The following is a 26,757-nucleotide window of genomic DNA, read 5'->3' as shown; positions in this document are numbered from 1 at the left end:
CTCAACTCCTGTGGATTTGGTTATTTGCATCCACCTATGTCTTTTTACTCTTTCTTTCTCCAATTCAAAGAATATTGGTATTGCAAATTTTTGTGGGATTATCCTTCCTCCTTCAAGTAGATTGTAATAGGAGGCAAGACTATGCTAGGGATCAAGTTATTGTAGCTCTGTTGCTTCCTTCTTTACCTGTGGCTGTCCTTCTATCCTTTTCTCAAGATTTTGGGTCTCCTGTAGTTTTGACAGTGTCTCTTGTAGAACTGTTTGAGCCTCTTGTAGGACTATTTTTGGGTCTTGTAGTACTAACTTTTCCTTCCACGTGGAAGATCTAGGAGTCCCCCTTTCATATGTTATAGGTGTCTTGGAAGGGGATACTTTCCCCTTGGTAGAGGGTGAATCTTCAATGGTAATTGGCACTTTTGAAGAGGGTTGCGGTTTGTATGTTTTGATTCTTGTGCTCTTCCTAGCCCTGAAATACATGGACGCCTATCTTTTCCTCTTTTTCTTTGGCTTGATTGGTGTACTGAGGGTAGTGAGGGCAGCTGCTACCTCCCTTTCCAGAGTATGGGGGGACTCTTCTCCTTGTTCTGCTTTTCCTGCCTCTTCTTCTCTGTCTCCTTTTTTGTCTCTTTTCCCGTCTCTTCCTGCTCTGTTTCTTCATCACTCTCCTCCTCTATTTTAGTTTCTTCCTCCCTCCTTTCTTGTTCTGCTAAGTCACTAGTGGCTTCACCTTCTCCCCATTGCTGCTTTTCCTCCTCACTGCTAGTAGGACTGACATCATAGGTTAAGGCCTTTATGTCATCCTCAGCTGTCGTGTTTCAGGAAACTTCCCGTGCCATAGGGAGTGTAAATGTATGGAGGGTTTCCTCCACTAGGATTTTGATTACCCATGGTGAGCTATTTGCTTTAAATTTCCCGCTTGAATCTTAGTGCTGGAGTCAATGAGGGACTGCAAGAGGAAGTAGGGGATACTGAGCTTCTGAGGTGCTGGAGTGTCCATGCCATACCTTAATTCTAGTAGGATTCTAAAGTGATAACCATAAACAATGTTGTACCTCCCCTCACAGGAAATATATTTAGTTATTTGATAGCTAATCTCATCCCAGGGATATGGTATGCTAGCCCTTCTAATGCCATTTTTATCCTTTACAAGGGTTTCATTGTTTTGGAAAAAGCTTTTCTTGGTTGCTTGGCCAATTGGTTTCTTATCCTTACTCCAAGGCAACCCAAGAGGAAGGGTAGTGACCCTACTGATAAATTCAGGGGTTATTTCCATGGAAATACCTCTAAAGGTGACAGAGGCATGAGTTCTTGTGTAGGGTACCAGAGAGAGAGAAAACTCTTGGGCAATATCCTCATCAAACCCTCATAATTTCTCAAAGAAATTCATCCAATTTGCCCTTGTGAAGATGTCCACCACTTGTGGATGTGCATGGAGCCTAGTGGAGTTGGTGGGATCCTTTCTCAAAAATCCTCCTGTTAGTTTGTTTATACTCTTTTGGGAAACCAAATGTGGAGATGGAGACAACAAGTTTTGAGAAAAATAGAGAAACAAAGGAGACTGTGTTTTTTTTTTTTAAAGCAGATTTTTTTTTATGTATTTTCTCCTCCTAAAGGCTTTATTTCCTCCTCAAATTGAAACCATTTCTTTCATATATTGATATTCAATAGGGGGCATGCATGAAGCCTACCTCTTCAGACCGAGAATCATGTAAAAAATCGAGTTTTCTCTATTCAAAACAACTCACTGCCCCTCCTGTAGAAGCCTGTTGTCCCTCTTGTAGAATTCCTGTAAGTGCTCTTGTAGAACCTGTAGGTGCTCCTATAGAAAATTCTGAGAACAGGAATATGGGAGAGATCGATGGAGGAAAATGGTTATGAGGCTGTGGGGGCACAAGGAGACTGTTGTAGTTGAGTTACAAGGAGAGAATGAAGGAAACTTTGGTGAGAATGCTCAGGGAGGAGTAGTTATTACCCTTTATGGATATTTCCAGTGATGAGGGGTGAGCGGGTAGGGTATACATTGGCCATATTCAGACCGTTGTTCCCCACCTACCTGGTCATCATGGCTTCTCCTCGTAATCATCTCCCATCATTGCATCAGAGTTCACACTTCCTCCACTACCTGTCCTTGGCATCTTGTGCTGGAGTGGGCTATGCACACGTGTGGGTGACATCTTGGATGAGTGGAGTCAACTAGATGAAGGTGGCCAAGTTAACTAGCCACCTTTCCCTTGTTCAACCTCAACCATCTTGTTGCTTTTTCATGACTCCTAATTACACAAATGCAAACAAAGGAGCGATTTAGTTACTTACCTGTGATCCGAATGCATTTGTTGTGAGGTGTTGTTGCTCTCTCTCTACTGCATGCCTTTATTTATTTTTATGCATGTTTTTCCTACTTGTTGATGTGTTGTTGTGTGTTGTTGTAGGATCTTCTTTTGCTGGAGCTAAGTTGCATGTTCTATCCCTTGTTGCTGGTGCTGGACTTCTATGGGATCAGCTACTACAGGAATTCCTACAAGAGCTCTTGTTTTGTCCATATCTCCCAAATGGTAGACTGGATTGACCTAAAACTTTCTGAGCATGTTTTCATCATCATTATGCACCTCCCCATAGAAAAATTTTGGTCAATGGATGCATGGATCTTGAGAAAAACTAAAAATGGCTGAAGGTGATGGAGGCTGATTTCTTGGAAACCGTGCACTGGAATTTGCTGAATTTTTTTGGGCATGTTACCATCATCCATATGCATCTCCCAATGAAACAATTTTTTAAATGGATTCATGAATATTGAGAAAATGCAAAAATGGCTGAAGGTGATGGAGGCCAATTTCTTGTTAACCGTGCACTAGAATTTGTTGAAATTGTTTGAGCATGTTACCATCATCCATATGCATCTCCCCATGAAACATTTTTTTAAATGGATGCATGGTTTTCAAGTTAGGGAAAAAGAAAATATCTACTCTATGTATTTTTGTATCCTATAGTAAAATAGAGCATCTTGTAGCTTTCTTTTTTCAGGATAGCAAGGAAAATGAGTGGTACAAGCTTGAGAATGATTGGTGGATGGTGAAAATAGATGACGATGATGGATTGGCATGGCCTTGGTCTTGTTGGAGCATTTGAGCGAAGTAGGAGAAAGTCAAAATTTGACTTCTTTTAACTATACTTGACCAATTTTCCTTTTTGGTACCAACTTATTCTTGTTGCTTGCAGATGTTGGAGAGTATATGCATGCATGGAGCAAGGATTTTTTTTTTCTCTTTTTTTTTTCTAGGCCTACTAGCCACCTCAATGAGGTTTTCAACTAGTAGGTTTGCCTAGGTGCCTCAAAGGAGGTTTTCACCTAGGATCTTTTTTCTCTCTTTTTCTTCTTTCCAACCTATTGACCGCCTCATGGAGGCTTTCAATCAATGAGCCAATCTGAGGTGCCTCCAAGGAGGTTTTCACCTTAGATTTTTATTTTTTTCTCTTATTTTTCTTTTTTTTTTCTCTACCTTACCCTACTTGAAAAAAAAATCACTTTCAAGTATAAGAATACTTCCAATGGAGCCATGTGCACATCAAGATGATAGACAGAATGATGTGGAGGCTTAAAATGTATGCTTTGACATGTACTTGGATTTCAGAGACCAAATGATTTGACTTTGAAGGGATCAAGCATAGTTGAGGAAGAGAGTGACACTGTAACTTAGTGACTCTCTAGAACCATATTTCAATATATATGTGATTTCCTTGGTCCTTTTTCTGATCTGGATCATTCTTCATGTCTTCTTCTACCATGACCTTAACATCTTCCTCTTTTTGCTGATTTTTCTCTTGAATACATGGAGGATTTGATGGTAACCATGAGGGAGCTCTATAGATATCTAATTTGATGTCTTCTCTCCATCAAGTGCAGCCCATGGTTCTTTGATATTCTCTTTTGAATATTCTTCTTCTGGCGGTGGTCCTTCAATGATATCAATATAATCTCTTTTCTGCAATACTCTTCCTGAGCTATGGTGAATACCATTGAGGTCAAGAGGCGTTGTTTGGAAGTGTTGTACCTCAGCATTGTAAATGGGTTGAGCTAATTCAATGTCTGGGTTAGGAAATGGTGGTACAAGTAGTTGAGTGTGAGTGTATGTTTGAGATGGTTGTGGATGGGGTTGTGGTTGGGCAGGTGGTGGAAGTAGTAGAGCGGGAAGAGAGTTGTATTGTGGCCTCCACCCCTGATGAGATGCATTCCACTGATGTTGCGATTGAACATAGGATTGAAATGAATGGGTGGATGGATGGGTATGATATTGAGATGTGAAGGACCAAGGAGGAGGTGTGGACCAGGAAGGATGAGTAGGGGGACCCTAAGAAGGTATGGAGGTGACTTGGTTGGGGTTGTAGTATGCCTGAGATGTCCCTTGCATCCCCTGCTGGTATGGTCTAGGTCCATGTGGCCTTCTTTGGTTTATGTAATAGAGTTATTCAGTGACTCCCTCAGCCCCTTGATATATAGCTTTAAGTGTGGGCAAGGAAGGGAACTTATCTGTAGAATGATTTTCTTCACAGACTGAACAAATCTCTATAGATTTCAATGGGCATTCATTCCTAGGATGCCTCCTGGTGCATCTAGGAAAAAAAATGGTAAAATTCCTCTATGCTTCTTGTTTTTTTCTTTTGATATGTAAGGTATTCATTTTCATGGCAATAATATGCATCATATCACTCTTGAAGTCTTCTAGCATGTTTCCAATTTCACCTTTAACAGATGAGTTGGAAGAAAAGGCACTGCCCCCAGCATTTATGTTTTCAACCATTAGCTCCAGAGGAATGTTTTCTTCTTCTTCTTCCCCTATAGGTTCTTCAAATATGTTTGGATGCTCACCTAAGGGTTCTTCTTGATCGCAACCACCGAGGAAGAGAGAAGGTTGGCTGTGTGAAGCAGTGGGGGTGTTGGGCAAGAATTTTCCTGAGTTATCTCTATTCCTATGAGGCATGAAAGGAAAAGTTTTTGGTTGGTTTTTGTTTCTTTTTCCCCACACTGATAGTACCTGCAAAAATAAAATTGATTGAACAAAAAAAATTGCAACTAACTAAAATTAACTTGCTGAAATGGAAATTTGCAGAACTTGAAAGGAAAAGAAATGACTAGTCTACTTTTGTGGAAATAAACTATTAGCAGAATGTTGCAATAGGAAATAGAAGAAAGCAGTAATCACATAATACTCTGACGCTTAATAGTAATCACAGAATACTCTGATGCTTCCTTGGAAATAGCACCAGAAAGTGGTGAGCACCAGTATTGCAGCAATAATGCCGCAACTCCTGGGCTGCCAACTTTACTCTTATCAACCTGGTAGTTCGTAATAGACATGGAAGCGTTAGTGTTGTATGCACAAGTACTAGTTCTCGCTACAGGTTGTCACTTGGTCAATCAGCACGAGATCACTAGGAGCTTAAGCCAACTTCTATGCATTCCAGAAGAATCTCTATGTGTGATGGAAGGAAACAAATATTACTCTACAAATGCTATTCTAACCGCAGAAAGGAGAAAGGCTGAAATGTAAAGCAAACCTAGTAAATCCTAATTAACCAACTAATTCTACTTTTGCAGAAAGCACTATGAAAACCATGAAAGGAATGCCATTACCTACTCAAGGAAGTAAACAACATCTAACTATGTTATTTCTAGAAGTAAATAAGGAAAAAACATATTTTTGGATTTTTATGTATTTTATGTGAAATTGACATGCATGTAATTTATTGTGTGTGAGTGTGGCAACAAGTAGGTGGCGTTGGAGGGAAATTTTGGCACTTGAGAGGATGTAGGATGGTGTGGATGGGTCTTAGGAGGGCTCAAGTGGCCTTCTAGAGGCTTTTCCCAAACTTGGCCTTCAAAAGAACGCCTACAGGAAAATCTACAAGAGGACACAGGAAATCTATAGGAGGAAAAAAAACGTTCTATAGGAGGCCTACAAGAGGAGGCCTAGAGAAGTTTTCACTGTTTTGAGGGTGTGATATGGGGTGAAAAATGTGGATGAAGGTTTGAATGAGGTGTTAGGGCACCTATAGTCTACCATGAACCAGCAGGAGAGAGAAAGATGATTGGATTTGCTCAAGGAGAGAGGAAGAAGTCCTAGGAAAAATGCGGGAAACTAAGGCAGAATTGAGGTGAGGTTTAGGCGACCTATAGGGCATGGATCAGATTGAGGGTGTGATGGCTGATAGGTTGACCTACTGCTAGAAGAGATCTGCTGTAAAAGAACTGACAGTCAACCAATAAGATCAAACAAGCAATGAAATGAGTGCATCTAGAAAAACAGAGTTTTGCATCAAACTAGTCTAAACTATGATCTATAAAAGGAAATGCTGAGAAATGCTACAAGAAAGGAAAACATGAAAGAAGACTACTGTAAATAAAGAAGTGAGCATGATGAAGCAGATCTGAAGCAAAATAGAACTAGACTATTAACCTACTAAAAAGCTGCAAACACTAGAAGTCCTATGGATGAGGAAAATCTGTGTTTTTGGGGCAGCAAGAGGGTCTTTGTCTCAAATCATGGTCCCAAATGTAGGAAGAGAGGCCAATGCACTCTTGCTATCCTTTTGAATCTTCTCTTTATCACCGCTTAACCTGCTATAGAATGCACAAATAAAAGCAAACTACTGAATCATCAAAAGCAACCTATTCCTAACCATAAAAGAAATACATCTAACAACAACCTAGTCTACAATTGAAGTAAAACATACAAACAAGTAAAGAGGATATTGGTTGCTTGGATTGGGCCTTGACCCAAGATCTTTAGCCCTCTGAGGTAACTTAGTGCTAGCTCAAAAAAGATTCCATCTTTATTTCAAAAACAATAGCAGGATTACATGAAACTGTCACAAAGTAATAAGCTCGAAGTTGAGCAGAATTTACATAAGAAAAAATCCAACAAAAATCCAACCCTAGTGAGGCCCTAGGCCTATCTAATTATACAAATGAAGCTACCAACAACTACCTTAAAATCAGGGAGGCTTGGCTCCCAAAACTCGAGATAATCATCAGTCATCCTCCACTTGCTCAACTGCCTTCTAGTGCATGATTCAACTGCTTGTACTCCGAGCTGAATGAAGGGGAATTCAAAGTGAGGAGTAATAAATGAGGGGGATTCCATCCTATAAGTCCTCTCCTCTGTCCACTTCAAGTTATTACTGCCATTTGTCCACTGGATCCTTGACTTTGACTTCGAAAATCATCAATAATATGCATTAAATACACATTAGACCACATGGCACAATAACTAACTCAACTCACTCTATAAGCATAAATATATTCAGAAAATCATGTAATAAGCTAAGAGAATGGTCGGTTTGACTAGATTAGGAGGTAAAATGAGCCCATATAATTACCCATTTATGAGGCTAATCAAGATGAAAGTAAAGAACACTCCAGCGTGAAACTCTACGACAACAAGTCGACATAAAGGGCTACACTTCAACAATAAAGGCCAACATAACCATAATAAAAGGGACAACATGAAACAGGTCATTAGTTGTCTCTATCTTCTTGCAAGAAGATATTTGCTTTTCCTAGATTAAATCTCAAGTTGTTTTGAGATATATTTTAATAATTTTTTTGTATAAATACTTCACAATTCGAAGTATGTAGGGTGGATTCTTAGACATTTCTATAGTTTTCTTAATCAAAGACTGTAAGCTATTGTATCACTATTTCAACCAACAAGCTAGATTATTGAAGAAAGCAAAGACATTTCACTCGAATCATGTGTAGTACGAAATACAGACAAGTATCTTCTTTGTGTTGTCATTTTTCTTTAAAAGTTTTTCCATAATCTTAAATGTATCTGAAATCTAAATGCTTTAATATGGAATGATATCTCAGAAATTTCTTCACTACACTCTATTTTGACTATTATGCATTTTTTATGTTTTCTGTTAAATTATCTAAGTTAAGGAATTCTTGATTGCTCCTTAGCTCAGGTAGTTTCCCTCCGGTCTATAGTAAAGGATTCTTAACTGCCCTTTGCCCATGATCATCCTCTGTTACTCCTTTTAATCCTGGTTTGAGGATTCTTAAGTGCTCTCTCACCCTGGTTAAGATCATTTCACCAATTCGACCTAAAAACCTGTGTTTCACTCTGCTAGCTTGCCCATTGAACACACCCTTTAATGATTTAATCCCAGTTATGTTGCCCTTCTTTGACGCCATAGCCCAATAGCCAGAGACATCATTCTATCCATCTGTTCAAGGATTCCACCATCCAACTTCCAATACAAAACCAAAACCCCAATGAACATTAAGAACTAGCTTCAAATCCCAGAAAAACAAAGTTAAATTATATAGAGAGAGCCCTCTCTGAGTCATAGGTTGGCTAGAGCCTGTAATTAAAAGATTGGTTTGTGGCTACCTCAGTTTCTTCCTTCTTCTAATAACTTCTAAGGAAAATTCTGAGTGATAACATAGTGGTGACCATACTAGGGAGAGCCCTCAGTCCTAATAAATCTTTAAGAAATTTTTTATTCTGTATTTTGAGCCTCTTAAAGTAATTTATTAGAAGTTATTTATCACAAAAAGAAAACAATTAAAAATTCTAAAATTTTGGCTTCGAGGAGAAATAATTATACTAGGGCTAATCTAGATCCAAAACCTCCCCCAGTATTTGATAATCCCAACCTAATTTCAAGAAAATCCAAAACAGAAGAAAGTTCAGCTAGTCACACACCCTTAGTTAAAGCTAATTCATGCCCTGATGAATGGTTGTTTTTAGAATATCTTCCCTTTGATGAGCAATTTGATTTGTCACTACCTAAATCAAAGTCTAAAAGTGAAATTTGTGACACTTCCTAGATCCTGAGTTTATTGCTGACCTTGAAGTCCAAAAAGCCAACAAATCAATTGATGAGTACCTTCTAAATTCACCACAATCATCCCTTAGTACTGCTAATATCCCTGAGATTTCTGAAGAATTGTCTACTACTTTTAGTTCACCATTATTCCCTTTAGCATCTAAAGCCCTTCCCCACCACCATTCATACCCTCACTCCCTTACCAACCTAGCACTGCTCATTTACCACTACCCATTCCTAGTTCATCCTCCACTACTGTATCATCTTCCAGTACCTCAACCCCACATCTTAGCCCTTCCCAGCTTATAGCCATGGACAATAGATATGCTCCCCTTGTCTTATCTACTCCACTTGGTGCCATTCTAGCAGACTACCAGAGTAAAATCATCCAATTCGATGGAATAGGACACTACACTGCACAACACCATGTTAATAAGATGACATACTACTTTGAACTTCATGAAATTGATATTGTGGATGTGCAAATGAGATTATTTGCTCAGAATTTAGCTAGTGATGTTAGGAAATGGTTTAGATCACTACCTGATAATAGTATTGATAGTTTAGAAGTATTTCATTAGCAATTTTTGAATAGATGAGAAAAGAAAAAGAATCCTCTACAGATCCTTTCAGACTATGAAAGAGAGGACCCAATGAAACTGTTTAAGGTTACTGCACCAGATTTAACAATATATACAATGCAATTCTCATTAATCTTAGACCCCACCTGACTTAGCATTAATAAAGTTCACTGATGGTTTTGACACAGACATGGCATTCTAGCTCAGAAAAATAAACCCCCCAACCCTAGAAGATGTGCAAAGTGTAGCTGTAAGTGTAGAGGCTAATTTGTTAGCTAAAAGAGCTAGAGTTAAGAATGAAAGAAGAGGAACAGCCAAAGATGAGCCTTCACCCTCTGAAATTAAAATAGATATTTTAGCGAAAGGCATGGAAAATTTACTGGATATAATAGAGAATATAGAGAGGAAACCGAAATGGGATAATCAACAGGCACCTCCAGTTAGAAACACAAACTTTAGGAAAAATAAAAACCAAAACACTAGAAAAAATGGACTTGATCAGAATATTAGGCCTCCTTTCCAAGAAACTTATGCAGAAGCATCCCATATTAAAGACCCAGAGCACGACACACAGATTAACCTGATGGGATTATATGATGAAGGAGCTATTTTTCTGACCCAAGATGATCAGGAATTACATATGCTGCAGCAATTGCAAATCTAGTTTGGAGAGTCATTTCATTATAAACAAGGTTATGACTCTGCCATCTTTGAACTGCATAAACAATATAACCTGAGGAGTAAAAATAATTTTGAAATCCCTGACCATACTAAGAAAACAATACCAAATCAACCCAAGAATATCAAAGAAACCCCGTTTTCTAAAATCCTCCATATTCTCCCTAAAGAAAACCAAAATCCTTCTTGCCCCACCATTGTAGATATAACCCCTAATCAACCTTATGATGATCAGCCCTTCACTTCAATTCCCCCTAAAGAACCAGTGAACAAACCTCAAAACACTAGATTTGAAAATTGACATAAAGAGGTCCCCAATAAAGGAAAATAAGACCATCCCACTCAAATCCCTGCTGTGAAAATTCAAAACCCTCAAATAGAGAAAGCCCCTTTGCCATTCAATCTAGGAGCAGAGGTAGCCAAACTAAAGATTTTGGTTCCTTTAACAGATTTAATAAAGAATGAAACCTACAAAACACAGATAAACCAGACCCTGAACATTGCGGAAAATGAGGATTCTATTAACCTGTTTGATGACTAACCAGAACTTATATTTGGTCCAAATGTTAACGGCAAACCATTATAAGGAGGAATACCACCTTTCTAGATTAGCCTTAGCATCCATGACAAAATTCTTTATAATGAAATGTTGGATTTTGGGGCCTCCCACAACTTAATGGCCAAATCAGTAATGGAGAAATTGAGCCTATACATTACAAGGCCTTACAAGGACTTCTTTTCATTTGACTCAAGTCAAGTAAAGTGTTTGGGGTTGATTAAAGACCTGTGTGTTACCTTAGTTCAATATCCTGCCAAGTGCATCCTTATGGATATTGTGGTTGCTAACATCCCCCCAAAGTATGGCATGATGTTATCTAGATCATGCCAAACTTTAGGGATCTTTACAACTTGATATGTCATATGCAACAATTTCTATTTTTGGACAACCCAAGAAGTTGTACCGAGAAACTTTAATGAAATACATGGTGAGTAGCCAGGATCGGCCTCAAAACTTTTCTGTCTACTCTATACATTCAGACATTGATTCTTGTATCCTGTATAATGCTAATAAAACATAGGAAACTCTTTTAGAGAGTTTTGATACATAACCAAAAGAAATTGCAGTTTCAAAACAAGAGGAAACTGTCCAAACTTTAGAACTTTCCACTAATCAAGGTAGTCAAGATGAGGAAAAATTTGTGGAAACAGATGATGCGAATTATGAACATGAGATATTGTGGCATCTTGAGTTTGATAGGTTAGTCAATAAGTTTGGAGCAGGAGCAGGATTTTGGATATACAATCTGGAGAATGATCACTCAAAAGGCCATGCATACATACTAAACTTTAAATGTACTAACAATATGGCCAAGTCTGAAGCACTAATTTTAGGTCTTAAATTAGTTAGGAATCTAGGAGCTAAAAGAGTTTCTGTCATGGGAGACTCTGAGCTAGTTATTGTTGGGGTCCTAGAATGAATGCTCTATTCACCCTTTTCCTACATTAGTTTATCAATTTGGGTGCATATCCTTTCAAGGCAACACGCAAGGTATATGCAGGGACATAAGTACAATCTATTCCAACCAAGGGTTTGCGATTAAGATTCAAAACATTGTTGTAAACTAACTTAAATACAGAACTCCAGAAAAGTGATTACATGAATTAAAGATCTGTAACAGCAAGCATAAAATAAAAAATAACACACACAGAAAGACACATCACCTAATTAGAAGAGTGGGCCCAACTCTTTGATTAGGGCTGCGTTAGTCACAACAAATATTGGAGCAGCAAAAGAGATGACACTTTATTAATCTAAAAAGGGTTATTACAATATCGCTGGGGCGTCCCAAAATTACAGGAATAACTTGTCTTTTATACACAATGAGGGAGAACGACATCTTTCCCCAAAACCTGGTAACCGTATACCTAGAAATGTACATTAGCTGGAACGACACCAACACTAGATAGACAAGAGCAGCAAGAGGTTCAAGAATGGTTCAGGGATCTACGACTCCAGCTGCATGGCCCCCTTATGGCTGGTCATTGCTGTGAATTGTGGATCTGCTGCGGGATGATGAAGCATTGGTTCTTGTTCTCCAGAAGCTGCGGTCAAACATACATTTTAGTGTTGCAAATAGATAGAACCCCGCGACTTTACTTCATTAATAAATATTCCAATAGACAAGATAGGGGTATTTACCTTACAAATTTAGCATAATAAGCATGGGTAAATAATTGCAAAAAGGTCAAAAAGGGTGACGGAAATGCAACAAAAAAATGGCTCAATTTGGTGCCCAACATCTCCCCCCAACTAGCCTTCTGCATGCCCTCATGCAGTTCATTGCCTCCGCAGTTCTGGATTTTGCAGACTGTAGGCTTCTTGAAGCTGAGTGAGATCATACGCTTTGGCCATCTCTGTCCCTAGACTTTAAAACCATCTAAAAGGAGGACTTCCTTCCACAAGTCTCCCAGAACATTATATGTTGGGATGTAATTTTCTACTGGAAACCAAATAGTGGGGAATTGAAACCGGATTCCCATCCACCGGACCCCACATGTTCGGACACATGCCACATACCTGGGCACTCTGGGGAGCACTTGTGCAAAATTTGGTGCCCCAAAAGGTTCCCTGTTTCAAACAGCTGTAGGTGACATCATCCACCTTTTTTGACATCAATCAAGGGCCTCATCTTGAAATGTGACTAATTGCTTGACACAAAGATCAAGGCACTAATTTTGTGTCCTCAACATTCTGTCTCTGCTCCCCTCAATTCCCAAAAAGGTGTTGTGTTTAATGAACAAGGTGATTGACCTCTCATGTTCTCCTCTTACTATAAATGGCTTTGTAACCTAATTGGATTCAAATGTGTTAAAAGCCTTCTGCTAGCTGATATGATTGAAAGTGGTAAAGGTGAGGGCCCTTAAATGAATGTCCCCCACATATGGGACTGGGTTGAATTCTATGTCTAGGCGTAGTAGATATCCGTGCAAGTAAAACTCACACATCAAATGCTAAGTTGGCACGTCATGGCTCCACATTATTCGAAGGAATTGTACACCATCCTCTATCTTATAACTAATCTTGTTTTTTATGCTCTCCATTCAGAATAAAAGAAAATATTCATGCAATAATAAATAATAACAAGAAGTAGGGGGGCGACATGCCATCACCTCTTGCGCCAAATTAAACATCTGCTCCTTATCAGTTTTCAGCTCTGCCACTTGCTTTTCTAGCTGCTCCATCTTGAGTTGCTGCTTTGCATGCCTTAATCTCATGATATCTATGTGCTCCACATATTCAAAAATGGTTGTGGAGGCTCGTTCCTGAGTTCTTCTGACCTCATTTTGATACCAAGCTGCAGTAGATTTCCAAGTCTGCACTTTGGTCATTAAGGCATACTCATGGTCTTCAAACAATTGCTCGACCAGGTCTGTTTGAGTGGCAGCAAAGGTTGTGGCTATCTGGTCCACCTGAGTCTCTGCTTCTACTCCTATGGCCTTGGACTTTTTAGCTTGCCGCTTGTATTTCTTCATCTGCTTCTGCATTTTGTGTACCTGCTTCCTTAGTTTCTTGACCTCCATCTTAAGCCGCATTGTCTCTTTAAATTGCAGCTGGTATTTTTTCTTGACAGGGAGTCTTCACTGTTCGCAAAACTCTACCCATTCTTGCTTAATCAAAACTTCCTTAGTTTCAACAGCTAGGGGTAAATCCCCTTGGAAAGCTTCTGTCGTGCTGACTGTTGGGTTTTCCTCCACTACTTGTTCTTCTTCGATTATTTCTTGCTTCACGACCTTCTCACCTGGCTTTTTCACTAGCTCATTCATCGGGACTGCTTTGATTGGTCCCTCCTCTTTGCCAACGGCTACTTCCCTTTGTTGCATGCTCATCGTGACCAGTGGTGCCCTTGTGAGATGTTGTCCTACTAATGTGTCTGCTGGAATCCTTCCCTATTCCCCAGCCTCAGGGGCCTCTGTCTCTTCTCTCCTCTTAGGCTCTGAAGTGTGTGTTACCTGAGTAGCATCCATCCCACACGGTTGTGGCCTTTATGATAAGTTCAAAGCTAGAGGAATGGTGATATCTTCTTCTATGCATCGAGGGGAATGAGTTACCCTTACTCCTCTTGGGATAGAGGATAAAAAGGAGAACTGGCAGGGATCTTCAGTGTTCACTCCCAAGGTCGACTTTGGTTCTTGTGGGTCAGCGCCAACCTCATGCCCTAGTTCTCTCGGAGCTTACTCCACGGGTTCCATGGCTTCCCTAGCTTCGAGCCCTTCTTGTCCTTGTTCCTCCTCTTCCATTGGTTCTATGGTCGGGGTGGTCATGACCTCTTCTTCATTCAGTTGATCCTCTTCCATCAGCTCCATGGTGGCAGGAGGTCCTTGTGGGGTACCCTCGGTCGTAGTATCGACCAATTTTCCCGTTCTTGCTTGTTGTGGTACTACCTCTATGGTTGTCATGCTATCAATTTGCTCAGCTAGTTCCACAGTCGAGGCTGGTTCTTGTGGAACAACCTCGACCGTGGTACTAGTGAGCCTCTCTGTGTCAACTCCTGTATCTTCCATTGGTTCCACGGTTTCGGCTTTCTCTTGGGGAGCAGCCTCTTCTTCAAATTCTTCAACTCCCATCTCCATCTCTTCTGGTTCCTCCTGGTCAACATAATCAACTTCTCCTGCATTTTCTTGCTCCATGGCTTCTGGTTCATCTTCCATGGAAGCCACAACCGTTGCTACTTCTTCCTCTATGGAATCTTGAAACAATTCCCATGGGATCGAGATTTGTCTGATGGTATTCATTACTAATAGTTGAACTAGCCCATGGTGGGTGATGACCACCAATACCTATCGCGACCCTTGAGTTGAATTTGCCATCAAATGAAGGCTTCTCAGTAAGAAGTAAGGCATATTTAGTGAAAAACCCTCTACTTGGGGAAATCGCAAGAGACCTAGTATTCGGAGATGGTACTTGAATATACTGGAGTATCTCCCCTTGGAAGTTATATATTTTATGACTAAATCTGCTACTCCTCCCCATGGGTGTGGTAACGAGTTTCGATCATATCCTCGACCCTTCTACACAATGCCTTCTCCTACCTACAAAAAGGCTTCGAGAAACTCTGGAAGGGAAGTCCTTCTTGAAAACCATCACTGTCCATTTTGAGAGAGCCCGCTGACTTTTGAAATGGCTTCCTCCATCACAGGGATTTCAATTCCACGGACCCGAGAGCTTTCTTCTCCCAAGTTGAGTGCAAATTCTACTACAATATCTTCGTTCAACCCTCTCAACCTGTCAAAGTAAACATTCCAACTTGTGTTCTCAAAGACCTACCATACCTTCTGATTGTTCAGAACTCTCATTCTATTTGTTGGCTCATGCCGCACAGACCGTCCACCCATCACTGTAGAGGCGGGATCAGCACGACGAATATAGTTAGCTGGTAGGGGAGAATGACAGGGATCTAAACTATTGGCAACTGTAATCACGTCATGGTCGCTTTGGGGACAACAAATGAAACAATACTGGTACGTTTGAAAATGATGACGGGTTATGGCGGTACTGTTAGATATTTCAGTGGTTTAATGCAACGTGTTGGGGAGGTGACTGGTTATGACTCTGCACATACGAATACACATTCCAACACATCAAAGTTATGATTACAAAGTACCAAAATCATTAAATTCTATTTGGTGAGGATCGTGTGACATGAATGTTTTTTCGTGGTACACTCTCGCTTATATGACGGTTCCCCCCCCCAACTTAATTATGGCCATCCACGACACGTTTTAATGTATTTTTGGAATATTTTAATTAAATCCATAAAAGTCAGCAGAGATGTACCCGGGGACCTACCTTGTGGTGGAGTAATAGCAAAATCTCTAATGGAGTAATAGCAATAGTGAGTAACAACAACGACAGAGTAACGGCAACGGCGAAGTAATGACAGTTACAGAGTAACAACACTGGTGGAGTAACAACAGTTGCGGAGTAACAACAATTATGGAGTAACCACACTTAGTGGAGTAGCAAAACCAGTGGAGTAATGACAGTTGTAGAGTAACAACACCGGCATAGTAATGACAGTTGCAAAGTAATAGCACCAGCGGAGTAACAACACTGTCGGAGTTATGACAGTTGCGGAGTAACAACACTGGCGAAGTAATGGTAGTTATGTAATAACAACACTGACAGAGTAACTGCAGTTGTCGAGTAACAACACTGGCGGAGTAATAGTAGTTGTAGAGTAACAACAGTTATGGAGTAACAACACTTAGTGGAGTAATAGCACACACCTTAATAGCAGCATCGAGTGTTACATTTCTCCTGGCCATATTCCTTTGTTATTCCTGCAAAATACAAACAAGTAAGTAATAACAGTATATATATATATATATATATATATATATATATATATATATATATATATATATATATATATATAAATATATATATATATATATATATATATATATATATATAGATATATATATATATATATATATATATATATATATATATATAGATATATATATATATATATATATATATATATATATATATATATATATATATAGAGCAGAGTGAGAGTGTCCTTTATTCCAATAACCATTAAATCAGATAAATCAAAAAGGTGTTTGACAAAGGCATCTCTAGAGGCTGGACGGTGGTATAGTTTTAGATGGTGTCCATTTACTAAGAACGAGGTATGATTCTCATCTATTGTAACTAATCTAACCGTTCCATTTTTGAACACTGCGTCCACTTGATATGTTCCCATCCAACGAGTGTGAAGCTTGCCTTTAAAATCCTTAAATCGGGAGTCATAAAGTAATGCCCAATTCCCCACATGAAACACCTTACTTTTGATAAATTTATCATGCCATTTCATTCTCTGTTGTTGAACAACAACAGTCTTCTAAACAACTACTAATAGAATCTCGTCCAACTCATTCAGCTATTCCAGTTGGTGTTTATGTGCCTCTGATAGACCTAGGCCTACTTCTAGAGCTGTTCTGAGTGTACTAATCTCAAATTCTACCGGAAACAAGGGGGATTTCCCATAAACTAATTCGAATTGAGAAAACCCATTTGTGTTCTGCCACATTGTTCTGTATGCCCATAAAGCTTCTGGAAGTCTTTGTGCCTAGTCCCGGTGATGACTTGCTAGTGTTTTTGTCAAGATATTTTCCAATATCTTGTTTGCACTTTCTACTTGTCCGTCCGCCTAGGGGTGATAGGGAGTTGTCACTCTATGTTTGACCCCATATTTCTACATCAGCTTCCCTATCATGTGTGATGTGCACTGTGATCCTCCATCTGACACAATTTCCCTTGGAGTACGATATCGGGCAAAGATTTCTTCGAAAAGAAAGTCTACCACTACTTGCTTTGTTGCTCTCATGACCGCTCTAGCTTCCACCCATTTAGTCACATAATCGGTGCAGACCAGGATGTAAGCTTTCTGATGAGAAGGTGGGTTAAAGGGTCCAACAAAATCAATGGCCCATTTCTCAAATAGTTCAAGGACTATATGGGGTTGTAGAGGCATTTCATCTGCTTTCCCAGGTCATCCCATCCGTTGGAAACTATCACACCTTCGGACATAATCTCGAGCATCATGAAAGATGGAGGGCCAGTAGTATCCCATTTGCAACACTTTGTGACTTGTTCTTTTATCTGCAAAGTGTTTGCCATAGTGTCCATCATGTGCAACCTTTAATATCTCATAGATATCATCTTCTGCAACACAGTGCCGGATCTGTTGGTGAACCCCTGTATGAAAGAGATATCCTACCATCCACGAATATCGGGTACTCTGATGAATAATATTCCTTTACTCCTTATATGACAAATGATGAGGCACCTTCCCTGTAGCAAGATAATTAGCGATATTTGCATACCACGAAGTGTTTTTAGAAATTGTAAAAAGATGTTCATTTGGAAAATTATCTTCAATTGGTGTATTCTTACCATCATGTTCTATCCTAGACAAGAAATATGCAACCACATTGTCCTTCCCTAGTTTATCTACTATAGTAATATCAAATTCCTATAGTAGCAAAAGCAATCTTGTAATGCAACTAGGGGTAATGGGTTTATTCATTAAATACCTGATAGCTGCATGATAAGTATGCACAAAGGTAGGATACTTGATAATGTAGTGCTGGAATTTGTTGATGGCGTAAATGATAGCAAGGAACTCTTTTTCTATCACTGTGTAGTTTAATGCAGTAGGATCCAAATTCTTACTAACATAGTAAACTGTGTATGGTACTCTGTTCTCTTGTTGTCCTAATACTGCACCAATCGCTATTTGGGAAGCATCCGTATTAATATGGAAAGGTAATGCCCAGTTTGGCCCTCTAAAGATCGGAGTGCTACAGACCAATTCATTAATTTTCATAAAGGCTGCATCACAGTCACCTGTCCACACAAAATCTAAATCTTTTATTGGCAATTGAAAAAGTGGATGTGCTATTTTCGCAAAATTTTCTATAAAACGCCTGTAATAACCAGCACAACCAATAAAGTTACATACCTATGTGGGCATTTTGGGTGTTGAGAAATGTAGAATTACCTTTATCTTCACTGGGTCCATCTAGATTCCTTTAGTTGAGAGCAAATGTCCAAGAATAATTCCCTCCTCCATGATCATATGGCATTTTATCGTACTCAGAGAGAAACACACTTGTATACACCTTTTGAGAACTTTTTCTAAATTTTTCGGCCCTTCTACAAATGAATCCCCATATGGAGTAAAGTCATCCATGTAAATTTCAACACTGTCATCCACCAAATCAGAGAAGATCCCAAAAATTTCCCTCTGGAATGTTGCAGGAGCATTACACAGGCCAAAAGGAAGGACCCGATATGCGAATGTTCCCTAGGGGCATGTGAAAGTGGTTTTGTCCTAATCTTTAGGAGCTATATGGATCTGTTTATATCCACTATACCCATCTAGGAAAGAGAAAAACTTTTTTCCAGCCAATGTGTCCAAAACTTGATCAATAAATGGAAAAGAAAAATTATCTTTCTGCGTTGCCTTATTTAATTCTCGATAATCCATGCATATCTGCCATTTGCCATTTTTCTTGGGAACCATTACTAATGGGGAAACCCATTGTCTATCTTAAATGGGGTAAATAAAACCTACGTCTAGTAATTTATGAAGTTCTTCTTTCACAACAGTTTTCAATGCATGGTTCATGCTTCTCTGAGGTTGTCTCACAGGACGACAATCTTCCTTAACGTATATATGATGGGTGCATAAATTAGTAGGAATCCCCTTCATGTATGAGTAATGCCAGGTGAAGGCTTCTTTATGCTTCCAAAGGACATCTATAAGTGGCTTCTTCTGGGATTCTGATAGGTTTGGAATAATATTCAGGGTTTTTCCTGGTTCTAATTCCACTAGGACACTTCCATGGGGTGCATCAACAGGCAGCTCCTCTGATCCTTTTGATGTTTCAATAATTTCCCGAGTCTCACAGCTTAGGATAGATTCTAGGATTTGTTTAGTTAGCTCTGAAACGAAGCAAGGATCATCCATAAAGGAGGTGATTACATCATCTTCCGATTCCATTGTCAACTGAAGGGCCTATCCAATAGTGAGGACTGGTCTCAACTCCTCATTTTCCATTTCAGGCTCTTTCCTAGATAAAATTTTCTTGCCACCTGTTGGTTTCATAGATGGGTTTGGTTTTGCAAGTGGGTATAACACTAAGTTCCTAGTGTTGTGCCCATTTGAAATAACCATGTGCCCTGAACGGCACCTAATGTAAGCATCTGCAGTAGCCAGCCATGGTCTACCCAAAATCAAAGGATGGCCACCCATCGAAGATTGCGTATGTAAAGCAAGGAAATCTATGGGATAGTGCCATGAATCTACTGAAATTGTTACATCTTCCAACTTCCCTACAGGTTTGATTGTAGATCGATCTGCCAGTTCCAATACTGTAAGTGTATGTTTCAAGTTACGAAGACCTAATGCATGCATGGTTTCAGTGGTGATAACGTTGATGGCAGCACCCAGGTCTACCAACACATTTGGAATCTCTACCCCATTAATTTGTACTGTCAGAATTGGGTTTCCCAGATCTCCATACTTTTCAGGCATTGGCTTTCCCATCATGTAATCTGATAATTTTCCCATAACATGAATGGTAAGGGGGTCTTTGGATTTCTTTGTTGGTTTCTTTGAACGGTATTCCTTAAGAGTCTTTGCATATATCGGCACATCCTTCCTTCATAGCTTGTAGCAGGGGAATTTTGACAAATAAGTTCTGCAAGTCTCCTAATAAATTGAATTCAACTTAAGGGCTTGATTTACTCAAAGTTCATCTCTCTGGGTAAGGTGGTTTAGATTGATGTTGTTTTACAGGAGGCGCTTGGTTTCTATCAGTTTGTTTTGGCTCTTTATTAATTAATTATGATTCCTTACCTTCACTATCAAGTTGTTCAATGATAGCTGGAGGAGGTTGAGCATTAACTGTCTGCCCTGATTGCAGATTCATTTCATACAACTCTATAGTGGAAATGCTATACGAAGGTAGGTTAAGAATGTCAGTTTGATGAGCCCCCTTATTATTAGGATTCAGGTTACGTTGGATTGGAAGCTGAGGATGGGCAGGTTGATTAACAGGAGGCACATTAGAGGGAAATTGGAGATGCTGTTGTGGCATTGGCTGAGGAAACTACCCAGGAGAGGATCCTCGCCAAGTTGGAGCCCATGGGGAGCTTGAACTGGCTTAAGGGTTCCACTGCTGCCAAGGTGGAAACTAGTATTGCAGCCACATGGGAGGATAGGGCATGGACTGGGGATTCATATTGAAATTATTGAAATATTGAGATGGATTTGAGTACATACCTTGATTTCCCATTGGTGGTTGAGGCTTCAATGGCTTTCTAGACCCCATGAGGTAAAGTTGATCTGTGTCTTCCCCTGTCCCTTGAAATACTTCTTTCAAGCCTGGCAAGGAGGGGAATGAGCTTGTTGCATGATTTAGCTCACAGATTGCACATTCCTCTATGGAGTTTAGTTGACATTCCCTCTCTGTGTGCTTCTTTCTACACTTTGGGCAGCATATCGCCATGGTCCTGTCCAATTCCAGTTGCTTCTGTTTTACTTGCAAAGTATCCATTTGTGCTGACAGAGTGCTGAGGATATCCATCCTCAAGTTGTCTAGTAGGTTTCCAATTTCTACTTTCGTAACACCTCGGCCAGACCCTTTTGCTGAGAAAATCCCTTGTCTGTTTCTTGCAAGCCCCCTTGCGCACTGAATGCATAATTCATAGATGACTTCGAAGCTTTCCTTAGAGATTTCTCCCTTTCCCATGATGTTCAATAGTTCCATGGAGTCCTCATGAAAAGACCGGAAGAGGATAATTTTTAAAATTTCATTATCTAGGTCGGAGTTACCTTACCTCTATAAGGTGTACTTGAATCATTCCACACAATCTTCCAAGCTCTCGTCTTGTTTTTGTGTGAACTTAAAAAGTTCCTCCTTGATATTGCGGGATTTGCAGTAATCCTGGTATTTTTCTAGAAAAGTTGTCCGCATGTCATCCCATGTGGAAATTGAGCTTCCTCCAAGGCCCATGAACCATCACAGAGCCATCCCTTTTAATTTAGCAGGGAAAATCTTCAACTTCTAGGCATCTGTCATGTAGTCATACCCTCGGCATACTATGTCAAATTCAAATAAAAATGTGTCGGGGTCTTTATTGGCGCACCAGCTCCTAGATCCTCAATTGGGAATTTGATGGTGGAGGTTGTGGGAGCCATAAATATCCTCCAATAAATGTTGGGCATTTCAACAAGCTCTATGGAAGATGGTTTAGGATTCCTTACCACTCGGATTCAAGTTGCTTAAATAGCACTTCCTCGATCCTTTGGTGATGCAAGTACTCCTTTGTTTCCTTCTCCTGTGTCCTGATGACTTGATCCCTTGGCTATGACCTCCTTTCCCTCGCTGGAGTGGTCTGACCTTGTTGATTTTCTGCTCACGAACTCTTCCCCTTCTATTACCAGCATAAGATTTCCCTGGTCAAGTATACTGTTGGATATTTCCTCAACTGCTGGAGGGACTTGCTGTATCTAATCACCAATGAATGATATAGATAACACTGGTTGATATACTGATTGTCCCTCAGACCTTACTCTCTATGCACCTGGTCTCACGGCTGCATGAGAGGATGCTTCTGATTCAGCCTTTGCTATAATTTGCTGGATATAGGTCTTTCTTCCCAAGTCTGGTCCTCCTCTCTTTGGGGCTCTTCCTCTGCCCCTCTTATTTGGTTCTTTGTTCATACAAATGTTGGTATCTTGGTATCAACCTACAATGCTTTAGTCTTGAAGTAAGGTGTCAAAGGACCATTCCTTCCCTAAGACGAAAGAACTTACAAAAAGAGAGACAGCTAAAAAAAAAGGAATCTAGGGTTCAGGGCCTAGAGTAGGGCGTCAAAGGACTCCTCCCTCCCTAGGACAAGAACCAGGAACAACACACACCTCTGAGAAGACCTAATACTTCCATATCTGAAGCAAGGAATCAAAAGACTCCTCCCTCCCCAGGGTAGAAGCTAGGGTTTCCTGAAATTAAAACACACAAGGGTTTGCAAGAAAATAAATCTAACTCAAGGCCTGGAGCAGGGTGTCAAAAGACTCCTCCCTCCCTAGGACAAGAGAGTGGCCCAATTAAAACAGGAAAGCAAATAACAACAAGTAGAAATAACACCTACACTCAGGACCTGGAGCAGAGTGAGAAAACTCGTTCTCTCCCCAGGATGAGAGATTGACCCTCTGGTTGGTCCGGATCGTGTTCACACCTTGTTAGCCTCCTCGACAATGGCGCCAAAATGTTGGGGTCCTTGTATGAATGATCTATTCACCCTTTTCCTACATTAATTTATCAATCTAGGTGTGTATCCTTTCAAGGGAATGTGCAAGGTATATGCAAGGGCAGAAGTACAATCCATTCCGACTAAGGGTTCACGATTAAGATTCAAAACATTGCTGTAAACTAACATAAACATAGAACTACAGAAAAGAAATTAGCGGGCCTAACTCTCTTATCAAGGCTGGGTTAGTCACAACGAAGATTGGAACAGTAAAAGAGATGATACTTTATTAATATGAAAAGGGTTATTACAATATCGATGGGGCGTCCCCAAATTACAGGAATAACCTATCTTTTATACACAACAAGGGAGAATGACATCTTTCCCCAAAACCTGGTAACCGTATACCCAGAAATGTACATTAGTTGGAACAATACCAACACTAGATAGACAAGATCAGCAAGAGGTTTAAGAATGGTTCAGGGATCTGCGACTCCAGCTGCATGGCCTCCTCATGGTTGGTCGTTGTTGTGAATTGTGGATCTGTTGCGGGATGCTGAATCATTGGTTCCTATTCTCCAGAAGCTACGGTCAAACATACATTTTGGTGTTGTGAATAGGCAAAACCCCACGACTTTACTTCATTAATAAAATATTCCAATAGACAAGATAGGGGTATTTACCTTACAAATTTAACATAGTAAGCATGGGTAGACAAGTGCAAAAAGTTCAAAAAGGGTGATGGAAATGCAACAGAAAGATAGCCCGATTTGGTGCCCAACAGTTATAAAACAAATTAATGTTGTATATATGATTAAGGACCTTAGATTAAGTTGTTATAGAGGAACCATTGTAGAAAAACTAAACACTTTCTTAGAAACCAAGGTTGTTGTAATTCCTATAAAACATAATATGAAAGCTCATAGTTTAGCAATGTTTGCCAGCACTTGCAAGTTACCATTTCAACCTAACCATCAGTACACTGCTAAAGTTAGGCATATACCTGCAATTCCAGATAATTTGAAGAACTAGCAAATATTTGCTGATGACAAATAGATAAACAATTTTTTAAGGTTAGAAGAATAATATGTAAATAGCAATATAGATACTGACACATCAATAGATCCTAACATTAAAAACAAAATAAAAATAAATGATATAGAAGGTGAAGAGATAGATATATTTCATCCCACTAAATTTACAAATTCAGATGTAGAAAACCTAGATCAAGTTGAGATTGATGAAATAATTAATGAAGACACTGAAGTAATAAACCTCCAAGGCAATTTCTTACCTAAGGGTTAACCCCTTTGGAAGACTTGTTTGATTCAAATGATGTTCCTAGAAAGCCTAAAATAGAACCTTTGAAATCTAATATAGAGGAGTGTAATATAGGCACTGATGAAAATCCAAAATTTATCAAACTTTCCAAATCATTACCTCCCACTGAAAGAGTAAATACATAGAGCTATTAAAAGAATTTTAGTATGCCTTTGCTTGGAGTTATGAGGACCTGAAATCCTATGACACCAGCATCATACAACATACAATCCCTATAAAAGATAATCAAAAACGTTTCAGACAAAAACTTAGAAGGATAAATCCTATCCTATTACCTTCAATTGAAAACGAAATCTAGAGAATGTATGATGCTAAAATCATTGCACCGATCAGATTTTCTAATTGGGTTTCAAAACTGGTGTCAACTAGGAAGAAAACTAGCGAGATCAAACCCTGTGTGGACCTTAGGAACCTCAAAAAAGTATCACTTAAAGACAATTACCCTCTCCCCAAAATGGATCATATTTTGCATAGGGTAGTTGGATCAACCAAAATCTCATTATTGGATGGGTTTTCTGGTTGCAATCATATCTTAGTTCATCCCGATAACCAAACAAAGAATGCCTTCACTTCTCCTTGGGGCACATTCATGTACGTGAAAATTCCTTTTGGACTAATGAATGTAGGAGCAACTTTCCAAAGGGCTATGTATATAGCCTTTGCCAAAGAAATTCATGACTTCCTTGTGATATACCTATATGACATTACTGTATTTTCAAAATCTGACAACCAACATTTGGATCATTTAAGGTAGGTTTTTATTAAATGAAGGAAATATGGGATTTCTTTAAACTCTAAGAAGTCTTTGTTTGGGTTAGAAGAAGGAAAGTCACTAGGTCATATAATTTCAAAAGATGGTATCCGAGTAGACCCTGTAAAAATGGAATCCATCTTACAGATACAATATCCAAGGAACATTACGGAATTACAAGATTTCTTAGGGAAAATTAACTTTCTTAGGAGATTTGTTTCTAATCTAGTAGAATTAATTAGATCACTGAACAATATATTGAAAAAATATTCGACCATAAAATGGACTATTGAGGCTATGAAGTCCTTTTAAGACATTAAACTAGCCTTAACTAGAGCACCAGTTTTGATCGGTCCAAAATTTGACAGAGATTTCATTTTATTTTCCTTTGCTTCTAAGCACAAAATTGCTGTAGTTTTATAGCAAAAAAATGACCAGGGCTATGAACAACCTATTGCTTTCTTTAGCAAATCCTTGAGAGATGCCCCCTTAAAATATAACGTAATGGGAGAACAAGCCTTTTCTTTGGTCAAAGCCATCAAGGATTTTAGGGTGTACATTTTATATTATCATATAGTAGCCTATGTTCCTAATTCAGTAGTCAAAGACATCCTAACTCAGGGTGGTCCAGATGGAAAGAGGGGAAAATGGATTGCTACTATTCTAGAATATGACATAGAAATGAACCAACTAAGTTAATCAAGGGTCAAGGTTTAGCCAAGCTCATGGATGAATCGAACTGTCAGGTCCTGGATATAAACTTTATTGCACAAATAGATAATGAAGAGGAGATGGCGACTCCACTAATCAACCAGGTCTTTATTGAATCACCATGGTATGCTGATATCATTTATGTTCTACTGAATTTACAAGCTCCTCCTAAATTATCTAAGACGAAAAGAAGATTTTTAAAGATGAAATCCTTAAAATTTTGTATATTAGACAATGCTTTGTTTTGGGTAAATCATGAAGGTATTCTTCTAAATTGTTTATTAAAAGACGAATCTGACAAATTATTACAAGAGTTTCATGTAGGTGATTGTGGAGGACACCTTTACTAGAAAACCACTGCTGATAAGATTCTTAGAGATGGTTTCTACTGACCTACCTTATTTCACGATGTAAAGAAACATGTGACCTTCTGTCACAAATGTCAAATTTTTGAGGGAAAGAAAAAGCTCCTACCTTTACCCTTCAAGCGAATCTCTACTGAAACACCTTTTCAACAATGGGGTTTAGACTTCATTGGTGAAATTCACCCACCTTCCTCTGCCCAACACAAATGGATCCTTACTGCCATAGACTATTTCACAAAATGGATAGAGGCCTTACCTTCAAGGCAAGCCACTGACACTGTTATCATAACCTTCCTTGAAAGCAACATTATATCAAGATTTGGATGTCCAACTAAGCTCATTACTGATAATGCAGTAGCCTTTAAATCCAAAAGAATGATAGATTTCTGCAACAAGTATCATATAACCCTAAGCCATTCCACAACCTTTTATCCTCAAGGAAATGGAGTGGCAGAATCCTCAAACAAAATTCTAGTGAACGTCATTAAAAAGTTGTTAGAGGATAATAAGATAACATGGAATAAAAATTTAGTAAATGCCTTATGGGCAGACAAACTAACCACTAAGAAATCAATTGGTACCTCTCCCTACCAACTAGTGTATGGGATGGAAGTTGTTTTTTCTTCCTCCTTGGGTACACCAGTGATGAAGCTACTTCAAGAGTTG

General features: G+C 39.2%; 1 protein-coding gene across 1 annotated transcript; it reads right to left on the bottom strand.

Annotated features, from left to right (window-relative positions):
* Positions 1–19,684: 19,684 nt before the first annotated feature.
* LOC149256524 (uncharacterized) lies at positions 19,685–20,215 on the bottom strand. Its single transcript, XM_089455395.1, has one exon. The coding sequence runs from the start codon at positions 20,213–20,215 to the stop codon at positions 19,685–19,687; it is 531 nt and encodes a 176-aa protein (XP_089311521.1).
* Positions 20,216–26,757: the final 6,542 nt, after the last annotated feature.

This window comes from Pinus tabuliformis, chromosome 7, assembly GCF_031772625.1.
Source record: "Pinus tabuliformis cultivar Carrire ecotype Pingquan chromosome 7, CPIR1, whole genome shotgun sequence".
NCBI classification, from domain to species: domain Eukaryota; kingdom Viridiplantae; phylum Streptophyta; class Pinopsida; order Pinales; family Pinaceae; genus Pinus; species Pinus tabuliformis.
This window is presented reverse-complemented; position numbering and strand designations above follow the sequence as displayed.